Source organism: Xenopus laevis, chromosome 2S, assembly GCF_017654675.1.
Source record: "Xenopus laevis strain J_2021 chromosome 2S, Xenopus_laevis_v10.1, whole genome shotgun sequence".
Classification (NCBI taxonomy): Eukaryota; Metazoa; Chordata; class Amphibia; order Anura; family Pipidae; genus Xenopus; species Xenopus laevis.
In genome coordinates, this window is record NC_054374.1 from 157,168,050 (window position 1) to 157,187,841 (window position 19,792).

General features: G+C 43.0%; 1 protein-coding gene across 1 annotated transcript in view; it reads right to left on the bottom strand.

Moving 5' to 3' along the window:
* The window catches only part of cep295.S (centrosomal protein 295 S homeolog), a 68,666-nt gene extending 50,728 nt beyond the window's left edge, over positions 1 to 17,938 (bottom strand). The window contains exons 1-9 of the mRNA XM_018242345.2: positions 17,810 to 17,938; positions 11,706 to 11,853; positions 11,405 to 11,605; positions 10,106 to 10,230; positions 9,175 to 9,268; positions 8,947 to 9,063; positions 7,868 to 8,008; positions 7,078 to 7,261; positions 92 to 259 (exon numbers count right to left, since the gene is read on the bottom strand). Coding sequence (XP_018097834.1) covers positions 92 to 259; positions 7,078 to 7,261; positions 7,868 to 8,008; positions 8,947 to 9,063; positions 9,175 to 9,268; positions 10,106 to 10,230; positions 11,405 to 11,605; positions 11,706 to 11,813 — 1,138 coding nt within the window. The 5' untranslated portion in view covers positions 11,814 to 11,853; positions 17,810 to 17,938. The remainder of the gene's footprint in view (positions 1 to 91; positions 260 to 7,077; positions 7,262 to 7,867; positions 8,009 to 8,946; positions 9,064 to 9,174; positions 9,269 to 10,105; positions 10,231 to 11,404; positions 11,606 to 11,705; positions 11,854 to 17,809) is intronic.
* Between the last annotated feature and the right edge of the window lie 1,854 nt (positions 17,939 to 19,792).

Consider the following 19,792-nt stretch of genomic DNA (forward strand, 5'->3'; position numbering starts at 1 on the left):
CTGCAGCCTTGTGCCTTTATATGGTCACAGAACAACCCCTCAGTGACTTCTTAGTAGAGGAAACATTTATAGCGCCATTACTCCCGCCCACCTTCCAGATTTTCCACTTGACTTGCTTCCTCAGGGGCTGCAATCGGCAACTGGGTTTCAGGCACAGGTTCTGGATCCACAGACAGGTCCAGGTCATCGTCAAAACTCTCTGCAGATGGACCCGGCAATGGTTGCGGCTTAAGGTGTAAAACCATGTCCCCTCGAACTCCTGACCAAAAAAAAAAAAAAAAAAGTTGCAATTATTTTGTACACAGGACAACCTGAAGCTAAAGCTGTACCAATAAAATGAGTAAGGAGCTACTAGTGATTGCAGGAAGCACTTTATAAACTCTCAGATCTAGTGGTATAGCTAGAAGTTTCCAGGTCCCACAGCAAAATCATTAGTACATTTAGGGGCAGATTTATCAAGGGTCGAATAGAAAATTCTAGTTTTTTTTATGTTCAAAACGGTCAAATTCGACTAGGGAGATATTCAAATTCGATACGAGTTTTTCAAAAGATTCTAATTAGATTTTCCAGATTTATCATACGCTGGCCCTTTAAGGACTCAAATTCGAATATTCGCCACCTAAAACCTGCCGAATTGCTGTTTAAAGGGGTGGTTCGCACTTTAAGGTAATTTTTATTATGTTATAGAATGGCCAATTCGAAGCCACTTTTCAATTGGTCTTCATTGTTTACAGTTTTATAGTTATTTGTCTTTTTATTTTGACTCTTTGCAGCTTTCAAATGGGCGTCGCTGACTCCCTTCTAAAAAACAAATGCTCTGTAAGGCTACAAATGTATTGTTACTTTTTATGACTGAATCATTTATTCAGGCCTCTTCTATTCATATCCCAGTCTCTTATTCAAATCAATGCATGGTTGCTAGGGTAATTTGGACCCTAGTTACCAGACTGGTCAAGATGCAAATTGAAGAGCTGCTGAATAAAAAGCTAAATAACTCAAAAACCACAAATAATAAAAAAATGAAAACAGGATTTTTTAATACTTACCGTTAAATCTGTTTCTCTGTAGTCATAAGGGGGACACAGGGAACCATGGGGTTAAGCTCCATCCTCCAGGAGGCAGGACACTTGAATATTAATTAATTCAGGGGCGTGCCCTTCAGGCTTTACCCCCTACACTGTACCTTCCTATTCAGTTTGTCCCAAAGCTGCAAACGTAATCACTGAATAAATCACAGGCAGAAAGTAAACAGTGAAACTGAACAAAACTAGACCAAAGGTCAATAGCTCGACAAGAGCGGGAAGCCCTGTGTCCCCCTTATGACTACAGAGAAACAGATTTAAAGGTAAGTATTAAAAAATCCTGTTTTCTCTGTCGTCTTAGGGGGACACAGGGAACCATGGGGACTTAACAAAGCAGTCCCAAAACAGCAGGGTGGGAACGAGCTATAATTATATACAATGAGTACTGCAGAATTATTTAAGTACTGAATGCAACACCTTACGCCCGAGAGAAGCCTCGGCTGAGGAAAAGGTGTCAACTTTGTAAAATTTGGAGAAAGTATGAACAGAAGACCAGGTAGCCGCCTTACAGATCTGCTCCAAGGAAGCAGAGTTTCGCCACGCCCAGGAGGCTCCCACCGCTCTGGTAGAGTGAGCCCTAAGTCCTTCAGGTGACGATCTTCCCTTCGCAGAGTATGCTTGTTTGATTGATTCTCTGATCCATCTTGATATTGTCACTTTTGAGGCTGCCTGGCCCCGACGAGGGCCCGATGGTATAACAAACAGGGCCTGCGATTTTCGGAAGGATTTAGATCTGTCCACATACCATCGTAAGGCTCTGACCACATCCAGATTATGAAGTCTGCGTTCCTTATCATTCTTGGGTTCTGGACATAGAGAAGGAACAACAATTTCTTGGTTCACATGAAGGTCGGAAACTACCTTGGGTAGAAAGGTTGGAACCGTACGAAGAACGGCTTTATCCTTATGGAATATGAGGTAAGGAGGAGCACACGATAAGGCACTAAGTTCAGATACCCGTCTGGTCGATGATATTGCCACAAGGAACACTACCTTATAGGTGATCCATGTATCTGAAACAGAAGATAGTGGTTCGAATGGTGGATCCAGCAGGGCTTCCAACACTAAATTGAGATCCCAGCCAGCCACCGGTGTACGGAATGGTGGCACGATATGGGCCACTCCTTGCAGAAACGTGCGTATCAAGTCTTCATTCGCAAGGCGAGATTGAAACAGGATTGACAAGGCTGACACCTGGACCTTGAGCGAGCTGAGCTTAAGGCCTAATTGTAATCCTCTTTGTAGAAAGGAAAGAATCCGTGGTAATTGCAATTCAAGGAAGGGAAAATGAGACTCCTTGCACCAATTGAAGTAAGACTGCCAAACTCTGTGGTATGATTTAGAAGATGAGGCCTTTCGAGCTCTTAACATAGTGAGTATGACTTCATCTAGCACTTGGCTTCGCCAGACAGACCTTTCAATAGCCATCCCGTCAAAGCGAAGAGTCCTGGGTTGTGGTGCAATATGGGTCCCTGCTGGAGGAGATCTGGTCTGCCGTCTAGCCGTATCGGCTGCTCTATTGACATCTCCTGCAGGTCGGTGAACCAAGTTCTCCGAGGCCAATACGGTGCCACTACAATTACTATCGACTGAGATTGCTTTATCTTTTTGAGAACCCTTGGCAACATTGGAAGCGGTGGGAAGACGTATGCTAGATCGAATTGCCAGCGCTGAGTCATGGCATCCACCCCCACTGCTAACGGATCTCTGTGGCGGGCAAAGAATCTTGTTACTTTTCGATTGTTTCTGGATGCCATTAAGTCTATGCTGGGAGTTCCCCACTGGTCCGTCAGCTGATTGAACGCCACTGGATGCAGTTCCCATTCCCCTGGATCCAGCTGATTCCGACTGAGAAAGTCCGCCTTTGTGTTGGACACTCCCGGAATGTGTATTGCAGATAATTTTACTGAGTTGTTTTCTGCCCAGAGAAGAATCTGTCTTGCTTCTGCCAGGGCCGCTCGACTTCGCGTCCCTCCTTGACGATTTATGTACGCTACTGTCGTAGCATTGTCGCTTTGGACGCGTATTGGCTTTGCTCTGAGTCGATCTGTCCATTGGACTAGGGCCAACTTTACCGCTCTCAGCTCCAGAATATTTATTGGTAGTTTGGCTTCCTCTGGAGACCATAGCCCTTGAGCAGACTGCTTGTCCCATGTTGCCCCCCAGCCCTGGAGGCTGGCGTCTGTTGATATCACAACCCAGTCCGGTGTTGCCCACGATTGACCTCCGGCTAGATTCTCCGATCTCATCCACCACTGTAGATCCGCCCTTGTCTGTTGAGACAATGACATGGAGCGGGATAGAGGTCCCCCTTTCCACGTCGCTAGAATGCTGGCTTGAAGAGGTCGAAGATGTATTTGCGCAAATGGAACTGCCTCGATGGCCGAAACCATTGTTCCCAGTACTTGCATCGCCTTGTGTACTGTTGTGCTTTGACTGGATAGAAGGTATCGAACTTGATCTCTGATCCTGGACTGTTTGTCCCTGGGTAAGCTTACAGTTTGTGTGATCGTATCGAATTCCAGGCCTAGGAATATCATTTTGTGACTGGGATCTGGGCTGGACTTCGACCAAGCTCTGGAGTAGCCGAACTGCTCGGCTTAGGTCCTCCTTGGCCCTTGTTTCTGAACTGGCCTTTAGCAGGAGGTCGTCCAGGTAGGGGGTCACAGATATCCCCTGCAGTCTCAACGTTGCAGCTGTTACCGCCATCAACTTGGTGAAAACCCTGGGAGCGGACGACAGTCCGAACGGGAGTGCAACGAATTGATAGTGTTTGTTCTTGAAAGCAAAGCGTAGGTAGCGGTGATGGGGGGGCCAAATTGGCACATGTAGGTATGCGTCCCTTATATCCAGGGACATCATCAGTTGCCCCTGTTCCATCCCTCGAATGACTGATCTCAACGTCTCCATCTTGAACCGCACTGACCGAATGAATTTGTTGAGACCCTTGAGGTCGAGCACTGGTCTGAGAGACCCATCCCTCTTTGGTACTGTAAATAGGTTCGAGTAAAAACCGGAGAATCTCTCTGTGGTTGGTACTGGACTGATTACCCCGGATCGCTCCAACTTGTCTATACAATCTAGAAAGGCTTGGGCCTTCTGAGAACAGTGAGGAACTCTGGACATGAGAAACCTTCCGGGTGGTATGCTTGTGAAATCTAAATAATATCCTTCTGTCACTATTTCTTTGACCCATGCATCCGTAGAATGCTTTATCCATTCCTCCCGGAATCGAAGTAGTTTGCCCCCTATCCATTCCAACGATTCCGGAGGGGGTGCCCCGTCAGGCTGAGGCGGGCTTCTCCCCTGAGGGTTTATTGTGAGGCCTGTTGGTTTTCCAGGAGGGCCGGCTTTTCTCACCGACTTTAGCCCGAAAGTGGGACCGTTGTGGAGAACTGTTTCGCCTTGAAAATCTTCCACTTTGGCCACGAAAAAATTTCCCCCTCCTATTTGAGGTGGGTGCTCTGCCTCTGGTCTGTGGGAGAAAAGTACTCTTCCCCCCCGTCGCCTGGGAGATGATTTTCTCTAGATCTTCTCCAAACAGACAATGTCCCTTGAAAGGTAGAGAAGTGAGCAACTTTTTAGAACTAAGGTCCGCAGACCAATTTTTTAGCCATAACGTTCTGCGTGCTGCTACGGACAAGGCTGAAGTACGGGCAGTAATTTGTGAAGTATCAAGTGTGGTGTCACAAAGATAACTAGATGCCTCAGCAATAGTCTGTGCCGATGATAACAACTCCTGTCGAGGAACCTCGTCTAGAATGTCCTTGACAAGCGATTCAGACCATGCCTGTATGGCTCTGGACACCCACGCTGAAGCCAGGCAAGGGCGTAGCGCCGACCCTGCAGACGTGTAAACGTAAAAACCCTTCTAGCCTTCTGTCTGAGGGGTCCTTGAATGCTGCTGCGTCGGTAACTGGTAATGTGGTGGACTTTGACAGTCTAGACACTGGGGCATCAACTGATGGTGGGTTAGACCAAGTATCAACTAGTTCTTTCGGAAAAGGATATGATTTAGAGAATTTTTTAGTTGCCTGAAACTTGTGTTCAGGTGAATTCCACTCATTCTGAACCAAACCTTGAAGTTGTTCATGTTCTGGGAAACAGACTGACGACTTATGTTGTCTCTTGAATAGACTAGATGCATCTCCTGTATGTTTGGGCTTCTGAGATATATTAAGAACCTCAAGGACCCCCTTAATAATCCCGTCTACATCATGAAAACTGTCACGATCCTTTCCTTCATCCTGATGTTCTTCCTCATCTGCAGATGAATAGTCAGAAGGTCCAACCTCACCTTCAGAGTGAGAAGAGTGTAGCTCAGGGGAAGATTCGTCAGACACAGCAGGGTTGACAGTGTCCCCTCTTGCGTCGTCCACACGTCTACGCTTGCCACCAGTCCTATGGCTAAGCTTAACTAGAGCTTTTCCTAGGTTATCTGCGATGGCAGGCAACCCTTGTAATGATGCCAGAGATTGAGACAATTGGACAGCCCATAGAGGGGGAGGTGGCTCTGCTGTAGCTCCAGAGTCTAAATCCTGAGGTACAATTTGTGGAGTAGTCACAGCTGAAGCAGCTGAGAGACCCCCAGGAGCAGTAGTTTCCCCCTGCCCCAAGGAGCAGGACCCACACAGCGGCTCACCCTGGCCCCCTGGAAACTTTTTCTGGCATTTTGAACAAGCAAGGTATCTCACCTGTGCTGTTGAGGGCCCCTTCCCCCCTGCCCTTGTGAACAGTCCCACTGACCTACCTTCTGCCATAGTATAGTAAGGTAGAGAGAAAGGGGTACTGCCTGAAGTAACCGCTAGTCTTTTAGCCAGTTCTGATAGCTGCCTGCTGCTCTCCCTTCGGATCTCCGTTCCAAAATGGCGGCTGGAACGCAAGTTGCGTTCCAAACCGTGCGCGCATGCGCACAAACGCTCTCCTTCGCGCCAAAAGAAAATGGCCGCCGTGCAGCAGAGAAAGTGGAACGCATTGCGTTCCACTTCATTGCGCTGAGAGACGGAACCCTCAGCCGCAACGGAGCCTCCCTCCATCCACCTCCCTCCAGAGTCACCACCAGAATGCGCAATGGAAGCGCAAACACCGGCCAGACCCTGAAGGCAGGAAGGGTAGGGACAGGAGACACCAGGAGGAGCCGATAGAAGGTAGAGCTGGCGCTGGAGAGAGCAGGGAGGGGGGGGTGGGGTGGGGGGTAGCCCCCAGGAGAGGGGCGGTAGCCCCCAGGAGGGGGGTAGCCCCAAAATCATTAGGGCAACGTTACTGCATAACACAGACAATGTGCCACTTACCCCCACACCGGCCAAACCTTCTGCCCTGAATCAGTCAGCGCAGGCAACGTCTGGGTGGTCGATATAGCAACAGCTAGAGAGTGACCCCGGTGCGTTTCACCTCGTAGGGGGCTTCCTATGTAAAGACAGGTAACCCTGCTTTCAGGCCTCACCCCGGGTATCAGCCATGGGCTGAACGTGGAATCACGCGTCGGTCCAACCTCCCGGGAGCAGGACACTTAAAAAACTGAATAGGAAGGTACAGTGTAGGGGGTAAAGCCTGAAGGGCACGCCCCTGAATTAATTAATATTCAAGTGTCCTGCCTCCTGGAGGATGGAGCTTAACCCCATGGTTCCCGGTGTCCCCCTAAGACGACAGAGAAAACCAATTGCAAATTGTCTCAGAATATCCCTTTCTACATCATACGAAAAGTTCTCTCAAAAGGTGAACAAACCCTTTAAGTCAATGGGAGAGGTCCACGGATCAATTTAAAGTTGTTTGCAGCCTTCTTGACATTCAAGGTTTTTTTCGGAGAAAAAAATTCAAAATTTGATTAGATTTAATTCAGAGTTTTAAAAATTAGATTTTTTTTTTTTTTAATAAATAAATTTTGATTGGTCGAACTTATGGGAGTTTAGGAGTTTTTAAAAACTTACATGAATTTGAAATTCGAACTTTGATAAATGTGCCAATAAAGTGCCCCCCCCCAAATGAGCTCACTCACTTCGTTCCCCAGTGTACATGTCTTCGAAAGCAGTCTCCAGCTCCCTCTGCCAGTCCTCCCGTATCTCCGCTCTCCTATAGGCTGGTTCGAACAACTGCTGAGGCATCTGGGAGACAACCTGCCTCCTTTGAGCCAAGTCATCTTGTTGCATCTGTTCCAGTTCTTTCAGCAGCTTGTCGCGGTCCTGAAAGCACATGCATATTTGTAAAACGATTGTAAATGTCGATTGAAAACAATGGCAGTTTTCGATCTGGTGGTTTAGATTCTCTGCACTGTAGATTCTGACTGCTGAAACAATGCAGCAAAACAGAAAAGGATAAACAGACACTTGCTTTATACATTTACATATTTAAATACCATTAAACCATTGCATTTTCTTTCACTGCGAAGAAATTGTTTTTGGATGAAATACCTCTTTAAAGCACAGTGATAAGTTAAATAATGCTTATAATAGGTAGGGATACACCAAATCCAGGATTCGGCCTTTTTCAGCAGGATTCGGCCAAATCCTTCTGCCCGGCCGAACCCGAATCTGCATATGCAAATTGGGGACAGGGAGGGAAATTGCTTGACTTTTTGTCACAAAACAAGGAAATAAAAAATGTTTTCCCCTTCCCACCTTTAATTTGCATATACAAATTAGGACTCCAATTCGGTTCGGGATTCGGCGGAATCTTTTGCAAATGATTCGGGGGTTCATCCGAATCCAAAATAGCGTATTCGGTGCATCCCTAATAATGAATATTTAGTTATATCATAGACCTTTGAAGAAGCAAATGTCACTACATACCTGGGTTAAGTGAACCATTTTCAAGGCATGGGACCCCCGTAGCTGTGCTTTCTCCATCCTCTCTCTTCTTTCTCGCTCTACCTCTTTCTGCAAGCCATCCAATCGCTTTGCTTCCTCTTCAGCAGCAGCCTGGGCATCTGGCTATCAAGCAAAAATAAATAATAATAATAATAATAATAATAATAATAATAATAATAATAATAATAAAGCTAAAAATGTTCAGCGAGGCACAGCAACTTCCCTAGATTTCACATTTATTTATACCACCAAAAAAAAAAAAAAAACAGAAGGTAGGTATGTATGAAAATGACTGCAGAATGAGTCTCATATATACATAGCAGATAAGAATCACACACATCCATCAAGTTGAGCCTTCTCTTTAAAGGAGAAGTAAACCTTTAAAACAATTGAATGAATGAAGGTGCTATGCTTGCACATGTACATTCATTAATTATTTTTTCATTCCAAGATATTAAAGGGATACATGTATTGTTAATATGAATGAATTTTGTTACAACAGCGCCACCTGCTGGTCAGTTTCCCACCAGTCTGACCAGCAAGTAGTCAAGGAAGTTGTCAGAAGAAAGAAAGAGGCTGCTCTGATGTTCTTCTGCTTAGGAAAGGTTTGAGAAAGTATTTTCCTGAACAGAAGAACATCTGAGCAGCCTCTTTCTGACTACTTGGTTGTCAGAAAGGTGGGAAACTGACCAGCAGGTGGCGCTGTTGTAACAAAATTCATTCATATTAACAGTACATGTATCCCTTAATATCTTGGAATGAAAAATAAATAAATAATGAATGCAAATGACAAAAGCACTTAGAATAGCCCCCTCATCCATTTTAAATTCACTTATTTTAAAGGTTTATTTATCCTTATAACTGTAAATATGACATAAAGAAAGAACAGACCCCGACAATTATCCCTCCCGAAGTAAGAGACACATATAAACAGATCAGGAATAAACACGAAGGAAGCTCTTGAATTGATTTCATAACACAGTGATCCACAGGTTGTGCGGGATGCGTCTCTGTGTCACAGTTCAATCCTCATCAAAAAAAAAAAACCCTAAATATTTTACCTGTTCTGTATCCATCTCTCGGTCCACATAGGGTTCAGGAAGATGATAATGAGATACAGAAAATCCATCGACGTCGCTTAGCTTCACAGTTGGGAGTCTTCTCAAAACTTCAAGATTCTGACAACAATAAAAAAAAAAAAAAAAGAAGAAAATCAATGTATATCCTGTGCGACATACACTCCCATTTTACTGGCTCTGGAATAGAAGATGATCGTTTTCAATGTTTACCTCTAGAGGGTCTGGGGGTGGGGGAGGAAGGCTTGCAATCTTTGCTGCGCGCTCCTTCTCAGTAATAAGTGCTTTCCTGCGAGCTTTCAAAAGCCTAAAGAAAAGAATAATACAGATTGGAGAGGACAGACTGCTGCACTTGCAAAGAAAAATCTGAACAATTTAACTTTTAGTATGAGAGTGATATTCTGAAACAATTTGCAACTGGTTTTAAAAATTTTTTATGGTTTTTGACTTATTTAGCTTTTTCTTCAGCAGCTCTCCAGTTTGCAATTATAGCAATCCGGTTGCTAGGGTCCAAATTACCCTAGCAACTATGCACTGATTTGGATAAGAGATTGGAATATGAATAGAAGAGAGGCCTGAATAGAAAGATGAGTAATAAAAATTAGCAATAACAATTAGGGATGCACCTAATCCACAATTTGGGATTCGGCCAAATCCCCGAATCCTTTGTGAAAGATTCTGCCGAATCCCGAACCCTAATTTGCATATGCAAATATGGGGCAGGAAAGGAAAAAAGTGAACTTTTTTTCACTTCTTTGTTTTGTGATGAAGTCACGTGATTTCCCTCCCTGCCCCTAATTTACATATGCAAATTAGGATTCGGTTCGGACAGATAGAAGGATTCGGTCGAACCTGCATCCTGCTGAAAAAGGCCAAATCCTGGCCGAATCCTGGATTCGGTGCATCCCAAATAACAATAAATGTGTAGCTTTAAAGAGTAACTGTTTTTAGATGGGGTCAGTGAGAGAACTGGGCCGCAGACAGTCCTGAACTGGACCACCGAACAATTAACATCTCAGAAACCCCCCCCAGGCCCCGATCATTCTGGCTAACAGGTCCCATACCTGTATAAGTAAATATGCTGCATATTTAATAGTATAAAATAAGGCAAATTACTCAAACATTAAGTGCACATAAGACTCACCAGGTTTGCTCCCTCAGTTCTTTTTCTCTGTGCTGCTTTAATTCTCTCAAAGCTTCTCGGTGTCGCTTCTCTGCTTTGTGTCTATTTGCAGTTGCTTGCCTCTCAATTGCTTGAAGGTCAGGCTCCTTCAGTATAGAAGCAAGATTGACAATATTATGTACTAGTATTGTGAATTAAAGCGGGTCGTCCATTTAGTATGATGCAGAGAGTGATATTCTGAGACAATTTGTAATTGTTTTTCATGTTTTATTATTTATGTTTTTTTAGTTATTTAGCTTTTTATTCAACAGCTCTCCAGTTTGCGATTTCAGCCATCTGGTTGCTAGAGTCCAAGTTAACCTAGCAACCATGCATTGATCTGAATTCGATACTGGACTATGAATAAGAATAGGCCTGAATAGAAAAATATGTAATAAAAAGTAGCAGTAACAGTAAATTTGTAGCCTTAGAGAGCATTTGGTTTATAGATGGGGTCAGTGACCCCACCCCCCATTTGAAAGCTGAAAATAGTCAGAAGAAGGCAAATAATTCCCAAATTACCGTATATACTCAAGTATAAGCTGAGGTACCTAATTTTACCTCCAAAAACTGGGAAAGCTTATTGACTCAGAGTATAAGCCTAGGGTGAGAAATGCAGCAGCTTCTGGTAAGTTTCAATAAAAAAATTGAGGGTTTCTGCTCCCATTGGAGGTGCCGGCGTCTCATATTCGGATGCCGGCGAATATTCTTGGAGACTATTCTTGGACGCAGGCGACTATTCTTGGATGCAGGTGACTATTCTTGGACGCCGGGGACTATTCTTGGGCGACGGCGACCGTTTTTGCGCTTGACCCGAGTATAAGCCGAGGTAGAGTTTTTTAGCATATTTTGGGGGCTGAAAAACTCTGCTTATACTCGAGTATATACGGTATACAAAAAAATAAAGAATAAAGACCAATTGAAAAGTTGCTTAGAATTGGCGATTATATAACATGCTAAAAGCTAACTTGAAGGTTAACCATCCCCTGCTTTGCAGAGAGAGAGTTAAGCTTCAAAGCCTCGAGACACTACGCCATGTGATCAGGAAAACACACAAATACATTATTGTCCTGCACGAAGACAGAATGAAGTGAGACAGATGCTGAGAGAGGGATAGTGAAGATAAACTTGATTTCAGAAATGATGCAGAATTCTTAATGTATTGTATTTAGAAAGTTACTTATTCCAGCATGATGTAACTTATATTAAAATTCCTTATTGCGATAGTTCCCCTTTAAAGATTAGTATGAGCTTAGAGGAGGACGCGGTTTCTAAACATACATTTTCCTTGGCTTGCCTGTGCCCCTCTCCAATAGCGTTTAGACTGGACACATAAAGCTTCTCCAGGGCTTGGAGCTTCTCAGCCTGTGATTCCTGCCACTCCGAGTGCAGCTCCTCTGCCAAATGCTGAAGCTCCTGCTCTCTCCTTTCTTTAACATTGTGACGGATTTGCTGAGCAATGAACTTTTCCTGTTCTCGAACCTATCCAAAAAACAAACAGTGCAAGAAAGAATGAGATTTTTTAACACCTCTTTATCCACCACAAGAACTAGTCCAGGCCTGTAGGAAAAAGCGCCGGTACCTGTTGTAGACGGAGTTTGCGCCTTCTTTCGCGCTCCTGCTTTAACAGCAACGCTTCTTCATTGGGGCTAAGTCGTACGACCCCAGTTATGGCAGTTTTGCGTTTCATCTTCTCTGTGCCCACATCAGTTATATATTCACAAGGAATGCTGCAAATATACAAATAGGAATAGAAGTCACATTCCTACATAAACAATTTAACCCTTTAAGTGCCACAGATTCTACGTTCTGCAGCACTTCCGGGTTGTGGAGCGGAGGAGCGGCTGTTAGAGCCGCTCGCTCCGTTCCGCTTCGATCCCCTGCCCCTAGGCAACGAGCAGAGCAGGGGATCGAGTGGCCCCTGGGGCGCGATCGCCCAGGGGCCCAAAAGCAGCAGCAGGCACGTGTTACTTACGTGTCCTGCTGCTGCAGCCTGCACTGCGCCGTTGATCTCCGCCCCCACAGCACAGGAACACGAGGATCGTCGCAGATGTCTTCCTGGGACCCCTCCACATCGTGTGCAACAGTCTTCAGCGACTTTTTCAGGTTAGTGCAACAATTACACACACAAACACACCAACACACACTTATTACAGTAATACACACTTAGATTCACACTTACACACACTTACACATACATTTTTGGGGATTGGGGGGGTCACTTACACTCACTGCACTTACACACATGTGCACACGCGCACATAACATGTAATTTACCATTTGTACACACGCACACGCACATACATGGCATTGTGGCTTTTTTTTTTTTTTTCTTATCGCATCGTCTCTTTTTTTGGCTGAAAAAAATGTTTTATTGCCATTACGAATAGCGTATTCGCTAACCGTACTGTGCAATATCTTTTGTATGTTATTTCGGTGATTATATTGCAATTTTGGGTATTTTGGTGCATTTTTAGCCATTTTATTGAATTTTTAGCCATTTTATTGCATTTTCAGCTCTGCATATGTTGTGTTCACTTGTTTCTAGCCGTAGAACCTGTTTGGCCCAGCTAAAATATTCAAACTGTGATTCTGACGGCCGATAACACTAGTCTAGAAAAAAAAACATTGATTTTTGTGGTTTTATTGGATTTTTTTTCATTTCACTCTTTACTGCCTTATTTTGTTTTGTCTTGTAAATTTTATCTACTATATATCCATTTGGGGGTCTCTGTGCGCCACATAGTTTGGTATATCTATGCATATTGGGCATCAAAGTGTTCCGTAGACCCCTGGCGTTCATATTTAGGATGTTTTATGCTGATACGTTACGAAATGTGGGGCATATAATGGGGTAAAATTCAAGCTTTGTGACGATTTTCAGAAATTTGATAAAAACCGTTATGTTCAGCATTGCTTTGCAGTTTGGCAGTTTGTGGTAGAAACACTTATTTACCCATATTGGATTCGTCAGAATGTGTACTTTCTGAAAATATATGGTTTTCTGGGGTCTCTGTACTGTTAGGGGGGTCTAATGTCGCATAATACACACACCAGGTGCTTATATTGCAGCAGCCAGAGCGTCAGCTGTGAAAATGTATATACACTATTGTCATTTGGTGGTCTCTGTGCGCCACATAGTTTGGTATATCTATGCACATTGAGCATCAAAGTGTTCAGTAGACCCCTGGCGTTCATATTTAGGATGTTTTATGTTGATACGTTACGAAACGTGGAGCATATAATGGGGTAAAATTCAAGCTTTGTGACGATTTTCAGAAATTTGATAAAAAACGTTATGTTCAGCATTGCTTTGCAGTTTGGCAGTTTGTAGTAGAAACACTTATTTACCCATATTGGATTCGTCAGAATGTGTACTTTCTGAAAATATATGGTTTTCTGGGGTCTCTGTACTGTTAGGTGGTCTAATGTCGCATAATACACACACCAGGTGCTTATATTGCTGCAGCCAGCGCGTCAGCGGTGAAAATGTCTATACATATTGTCATTTGGGGGTCTCTGTGCGCCACATAGTTTGGTATATCTATGCACATTGGGCATCAAACTATTTAGTAGACCCCTATGTTTATATTTAGGATGCTTTATGCTGGTAATGATACATGGACAATACGTTGCTGGAAAGTTGAAGCTTTGAGGCAATTTTCAGATATTTCACCAAAACCGCCAAATTTGGCAAAGCCTTGCGACTCAGTAGTTTGGAGCAGAAAGGCATGGGTACCCATTTTAGATTCTGTAGAATGTGTACTTTCCAAAAATGTATGGGTTTGGGGGGTAAACATATATTTCTGTGTTTTTACCCCACAAAAATGCAGACAATGTGCTGATTTTTCATTAGCTGACGTTACCCACAGGACAATTTGTATGTGCTAACTTCATTTTGGGGCCTCTAAATGCCATATACTTTGGTAAACCTATGCACAGTGGGCACCAAACTGTTTGGAGGACCCCTGGCAATCACAATTTGGGTGCTTTTTTGTGATACGTAATGATACATGGGTGATATGATGCTGGATAGTTGAAGCATTGAGGCAATTTTCAGATATTTCACCAAAACCGACAACTTTGGGAAAGCCTTGCGACTCAGTAGTTTGGAGCAATAAGGCATGGGTACCCATTTTAGATTCTGTAGAAGGTGTACTTTCCAAAAATGTATGGGTTTGGGGGGTAAACATATATTTCTGTGTTTTTACCCCACAAAAAATGCAGTTAATGTGTTGATCTTTCATTAGCTGAAGTTACCCACAGGACTATTTGTATGCACTAACTTCATTTTGGGGCCTCTAAATGCCAGATACTTTGGTAAACCTATGAACAATGGCCACCAAACTGTTCGGAGGAACCCCGGCAATCATATTTAGGGTGCTTTTTCTTGGTGCATAACGATACATGGGTGATATGGTGCTGAGAAGTTGAAGCTTTGAGGCAATTTTCAGATATTTCACCAAAACCGACAATTGTGGGAAAGCCTTGCGACTCAGTAGTTTGGAGCAGAAAGGCATGGGTACCCATTTTAGATTCGGTAGAATGTGTACTTTCCAAAACTATATGGGTTTTGGGGGGCAAACATATATTTCTGTGTTTTTACCCCGCAGAAATGCAGTCAATGTGTTGATTTTTCATTAGCTGAAGTTACCCACAGAAATGTTTGTATGCGCTAACTTCATTTTGGGGCCTCTAAATGCCAGATACTTTGGTAAACTTATGAACAATGGCCACCAAAATGTTCAGAGGAACCCTGGCAATCATATTTAGGGTGCTTTTTCTTAGTACGTAACGATACATGGGTGATATGGTGCTGGGAAGTTGAAGCTTTGAGGCAATTTTCAGATATTTCACCAAAACCGACAACTTTGGGAAAGCCTTGCGACTCAGTAGTTTGGAGCAGAAAGGCATGGGGACCCATTTTAGATTCGGTAGAATGTGTACTTTCCAAAAATATATGGGTTTTGGGGGTAAACATATATTTCTGTGTTTTTACCCCACAAAAATGCAGTCAATGTGTTGATTTTTCATTAGCTGAAGTTACCCACGGGACTGTTTGTATGCGCTAACTTCATTTTGGGGCCTCTAAATGCCAGATACTTTGGTAAACCTATGAACAATGGCCACCAAACTGTTTGGAGGAACCCTGGCAATCATATTTAGGGTGCTTTTTCTTGGTGCGTAACGATACATGGGTGATATGGTGCTGAGAAGTTGAAGCTTTGAGGCAATTTTCAGATATTTCACCAAAACCGACAATTGTGGGAAAGCCTTGCGACTCAGTAGTTTGGAGCAGAAAGGCATGGGTACCCATTTTAGATTCGGTAGAATGTGTACTTTCCAAAAATATATGGGCTTTGGGGGTAAACATATATTTCTGTGTTTTTACCCCACAAAAATGCAGTCAATGTGTTGATTTTTCATTAGCTGAAGTTACCCACGGGACTGTTTGTATGCGCTAACTTCATTTTGGGGCCTCTAAATGCCAGATACTTTGGTAAACCTATGAACAATGGCCACCAAACTGTTTGGAGGAACCCTGGCAATCATATTTAGGGTGCTTTTTCTTGGTGCGTAACGATACATGGGTGATATGGTGCTGAGAAGTTGAAGGTTTGAGGCAATTTTCACATATTTCACCAAAACTGACAATTGTGGGAAAGCCTTGCGACTCAGTAGTTTGGAGCAGAAAGGCATGGGTACCCATTTTAGATTCTGTAGAATGTGTACTTTCCAAAAATATATGGGTTTGGGGGGTAAACATATATTTCTGTGTTTTTACCCCACAAAAAATGCAGTCAATGTGTTGATTTCTCAGTAGCTGAAGTAAAGTCCTGATCAATTTGGATGTGCTAACTTCATATTGGTGTCTCTAAATGCCAGATACTTTGGTAAACCTATGCATAATGGGTATCAAACTGTTCAGTGGACCCCTGGCAATCATATTTCAGGTGCTTTTTCTTGGTACCTAATATAGTTTGGGATATGCGGAGCAGCAAAATAAAACCTTTGCAATGATTTTTCAGAATTTTGAATTTTTTTTTGAAAAACCGCTATGTTCAGACAAGCTTTTATGTTTGGTAGTTGGGATTAGAGAGACATAGTTACCCATTTTGTAATCGGCAGAATGTGTACTTTTCAAAAATGTATGGTTTTCTGGGGTAAACCTACGGTTTCAGGAGTTTTTGCCTTGGAATCTAAAGCATGCCGTTTTCTGCCTTAGTGCTTTCAAAATTCGGCAATATACTGCCGGGAGTTTTTGAGGTACAGAAGTCCTAAATCTCCCTAAAACTATACATATCTGGTATTGGCACGTTCGAGAGACATAAGGCTTTCCAAATCAGTTGGATTTTCATCCGTAAAATGAAATATTTTTCTGGTATAAATTGATATACGATGAAAAATGGTAATTTTTCATTTTTTTTTGGTATTTAGCACTATAAATTTTTTTGCACAGGTGGAAATACATGAAAACTCAGGCAGATTTAGAAAGCTCAGTTTCTACCGAAAAAAACAATGTATAGTTTTCCTAGGTAAACTATAGGTTTCCCCTCAGAAAATGCCCCTAAAGTGAGAGAGCACAAAATGTTTCAAAAACGGCTGGCATTTCGCGTAACCAAAATGTGAAATTCTGCTGGCACTTAAAGGGTTAAAGCTGCAAGTCCAATAGGCAAATTCCCCTAGAAATCATGCACTGTTTTGAATAAGAGACTGGAATATAAATAGGAGAGGGGCTGAATAGAAAGATCAGGAATACCAAGTAATGATAATACATTTGTAGCCTTACGGAGCATTTGTTTTTTTTAGAAGAGGGTCAGTGACGCCCATTTAAAAGCTGCAAAGAGTCAGAAGAAAAAAGACAAATAATTAAATAATGAAAACCAATTGAAAAGTTGCTTACCATTCTCTAACATACTAAAATTCACTTAAAGGTGAACCATTCCTTTAATTTTATATATATATATATATATATATATATATATATATATATATATATATATATATATATATATATATATATATATATATACTGAGGACATATTTATTTTGGGGTGGTTCACCTTTAAGTTAACTTTTATTATGTTCCAGAATGTCCAACTTTTAAACTGGTCTTCGTCATTCATCTAGTATAGTTTTAGAATGACGCCTTTTCTTCTGAATCTTTCCAGCATTAAAATGGGGGGGGGGTCACAGGCCCAGCAGCCAAAAAAAAAACTATTGCTCTGCGAGGCTACACTTTACATTTTATAACTTATTTTTATTTATAGCCGCTCTAATTCAAATCATTCCCTGGTTGCTAGGGTAACTTGGACCCTAGCAACCAGACCGCTGCTGAAAATCCAAACTGGAGAACTGCTGAACAAAAAGTGAAAGGATTAAGAAACCATATAAAATAAAGACCAATTGCAAATAGTCTCAGAATACCAGTCTCTACACCCAAAAGGCGAACAAACTATTTTCCTGCCCTGCCCAGAATCACAGTCCTGTCTCTCAAAGCCCCATGTAGCGGGGACATTTGTACTTTAGCTGAATGCTGCTAACAACAGGCATCCCCAACCTTAGTCTCCGGCTGATGCTGAATAAACACACGCACCTCGGGAGATCCCTGCCATTTCTTCTTCTACCCACGTGAAGGACTTACTGCTTTATAACAACCTCTACCCCTTCCCGTATCCTCTTTACCTGCAGTCAAACAGCTGCACCAGCTCCGTTCCCCAGGACAACGAATGACAGCCTTCAGGGAAAACATTCTACTGGTTTCCTTTTAACAACGCGTCACTTCCGGCCTTCAAACGCCGCGCCAATACCAAGCCGTTCCGCGGGATTCGATCGGTATCATAGAGACGAGACAGTGGACTAGACGGTCCACAATCCTGTGCGCGACTGGGCACTCGCTAACCCAGGCATTCTGGGAAATGTAGTTTCCGCTTTCATGAGCTTTGGTTTCTGTCTATACGTTGTGATTAAAGGCTTGAAAATATAACTGTATATACTCTGAATCTCTGTCACACCAGAGAGGTAAAAAGGGGAACGTCACTGTCAGGGCAATAATAAAGTCAAAAAGTATTTTTCCCTCAGTGCTTGAGAATGAGGAGAAATGTATTGTATTACTGCAGTCTTTGCTTCCATGGGGCAGATCCACTAAAGGGTGAAGTGGCTAACACTTGTGACAGTTCAGATCCACTAAAGGGTGAAGTGGCTAACACTTGTGACAGTTCACCAGCCTTACCATCTGCCAATTCCCTAAGGTGCCAATTCACTAGCGGAAGAGACCATCGCTATCGTTCTTTCACACTCTATCGCCAGGTAAAGTTGCCACCTGTTCGGTTTTGACCTGAACAGTTCGGTTTTTCTAAGTGCAAGGCCAGACGTGGCGTTTTTACGTTGCGTTTTTAAAAAAGAACAGCCACGAGTAAATACGCATAAATTGCACCACCATTGAACTAGGGTTGCCACCTGTTTTAAAAAAATTTACCGGCCAGTGATGAGGGGCGGTAACGCCGTGACGAAAAAAGGGGGCGGGTCACGGGTAAATGGGCGGGCTGTGGCGTAAAAGGGTGGAGCCACGTGCAGCGTGTCACGAAAGGGGGCGGGGCCCCATCGCAAGAGGAATTTCGGCCGGAGGGCCAAAGGCTTTTGTTATAGGTATTACAAATTACCGGCAGCTACATTGCCGGTAAATTTGTAATCCCGGCCCTGGCTGGTATTTTACTGGCTAGGCCGGTAAAATACCGGCCGGGTGGCAACCCTAATTGAAACTAATGGGAAACAGTGTCAGACTGGAACACCAGGGGCCCACCAAAAAACATTAGACCAGGGGCCCACTCTCATTACTATCATTCTTCCTCTCCTCACACAACCTCTATTCTCCTAATCTCTTTTCTTTACATACTATAATCTATTATTCCATCTAATAAGCCTCTTTTTCTCATAGAAATAGGGAATAACCATGAAACAGGCCAAATGTTTAGAGAATGAGGGCCCACTGACACCTGGACCCACCAGGACTTTTCCTGGCTGGTATCCCAGTCAAACACTGATGGTAAACGCACTATGGCAATTCACACAGGGCGATTGCAAGCTGAAATCCGCCACAGGACGCCAGTATTGGTGTTTTTTTAACAAATGCCAATACGTCAAGAAATTACCAAATCAATAGACTCTATGGGATCTGCACGTTTGAAACCACACTTTGCGTAAATACGCAGCGTATTTTAAATATGGCGTCCAAATTCTCAATGAGAACAATGAGAAGTGCATGTTGGGAAAAGAATCCTACGTGCTTAAAAACGCATGAAAAACGCATGTTGACGGTCGCATGTGGTTTCAGTGGCGTATTTATGCCTGGTTGTTCTTTTTTAAAAACGCAACGTAAAAACGCCACGTCAGCCTTGACCTAAGACCTGTTCAGGTCTCAACTTTATGTTCGGTTTTCAGCCTTGTGAAAACCAAACAATAGTCTGGCCAAATGAAAACCAATTAAATACCAATATACTCACCTTGACTCGGCTTGGTTGTTATGATGTGCAGTTAATTTCTTGTTATTAAAAAAACAGAAATAAGCAACTCAATCAAAAATAATAAATATTTTTTCTAAATGAGCATTGTGTATTTCAGAGCTTTCTGGATAACTGATTTCTGTGTAATAGATCCCATACCTGTAGT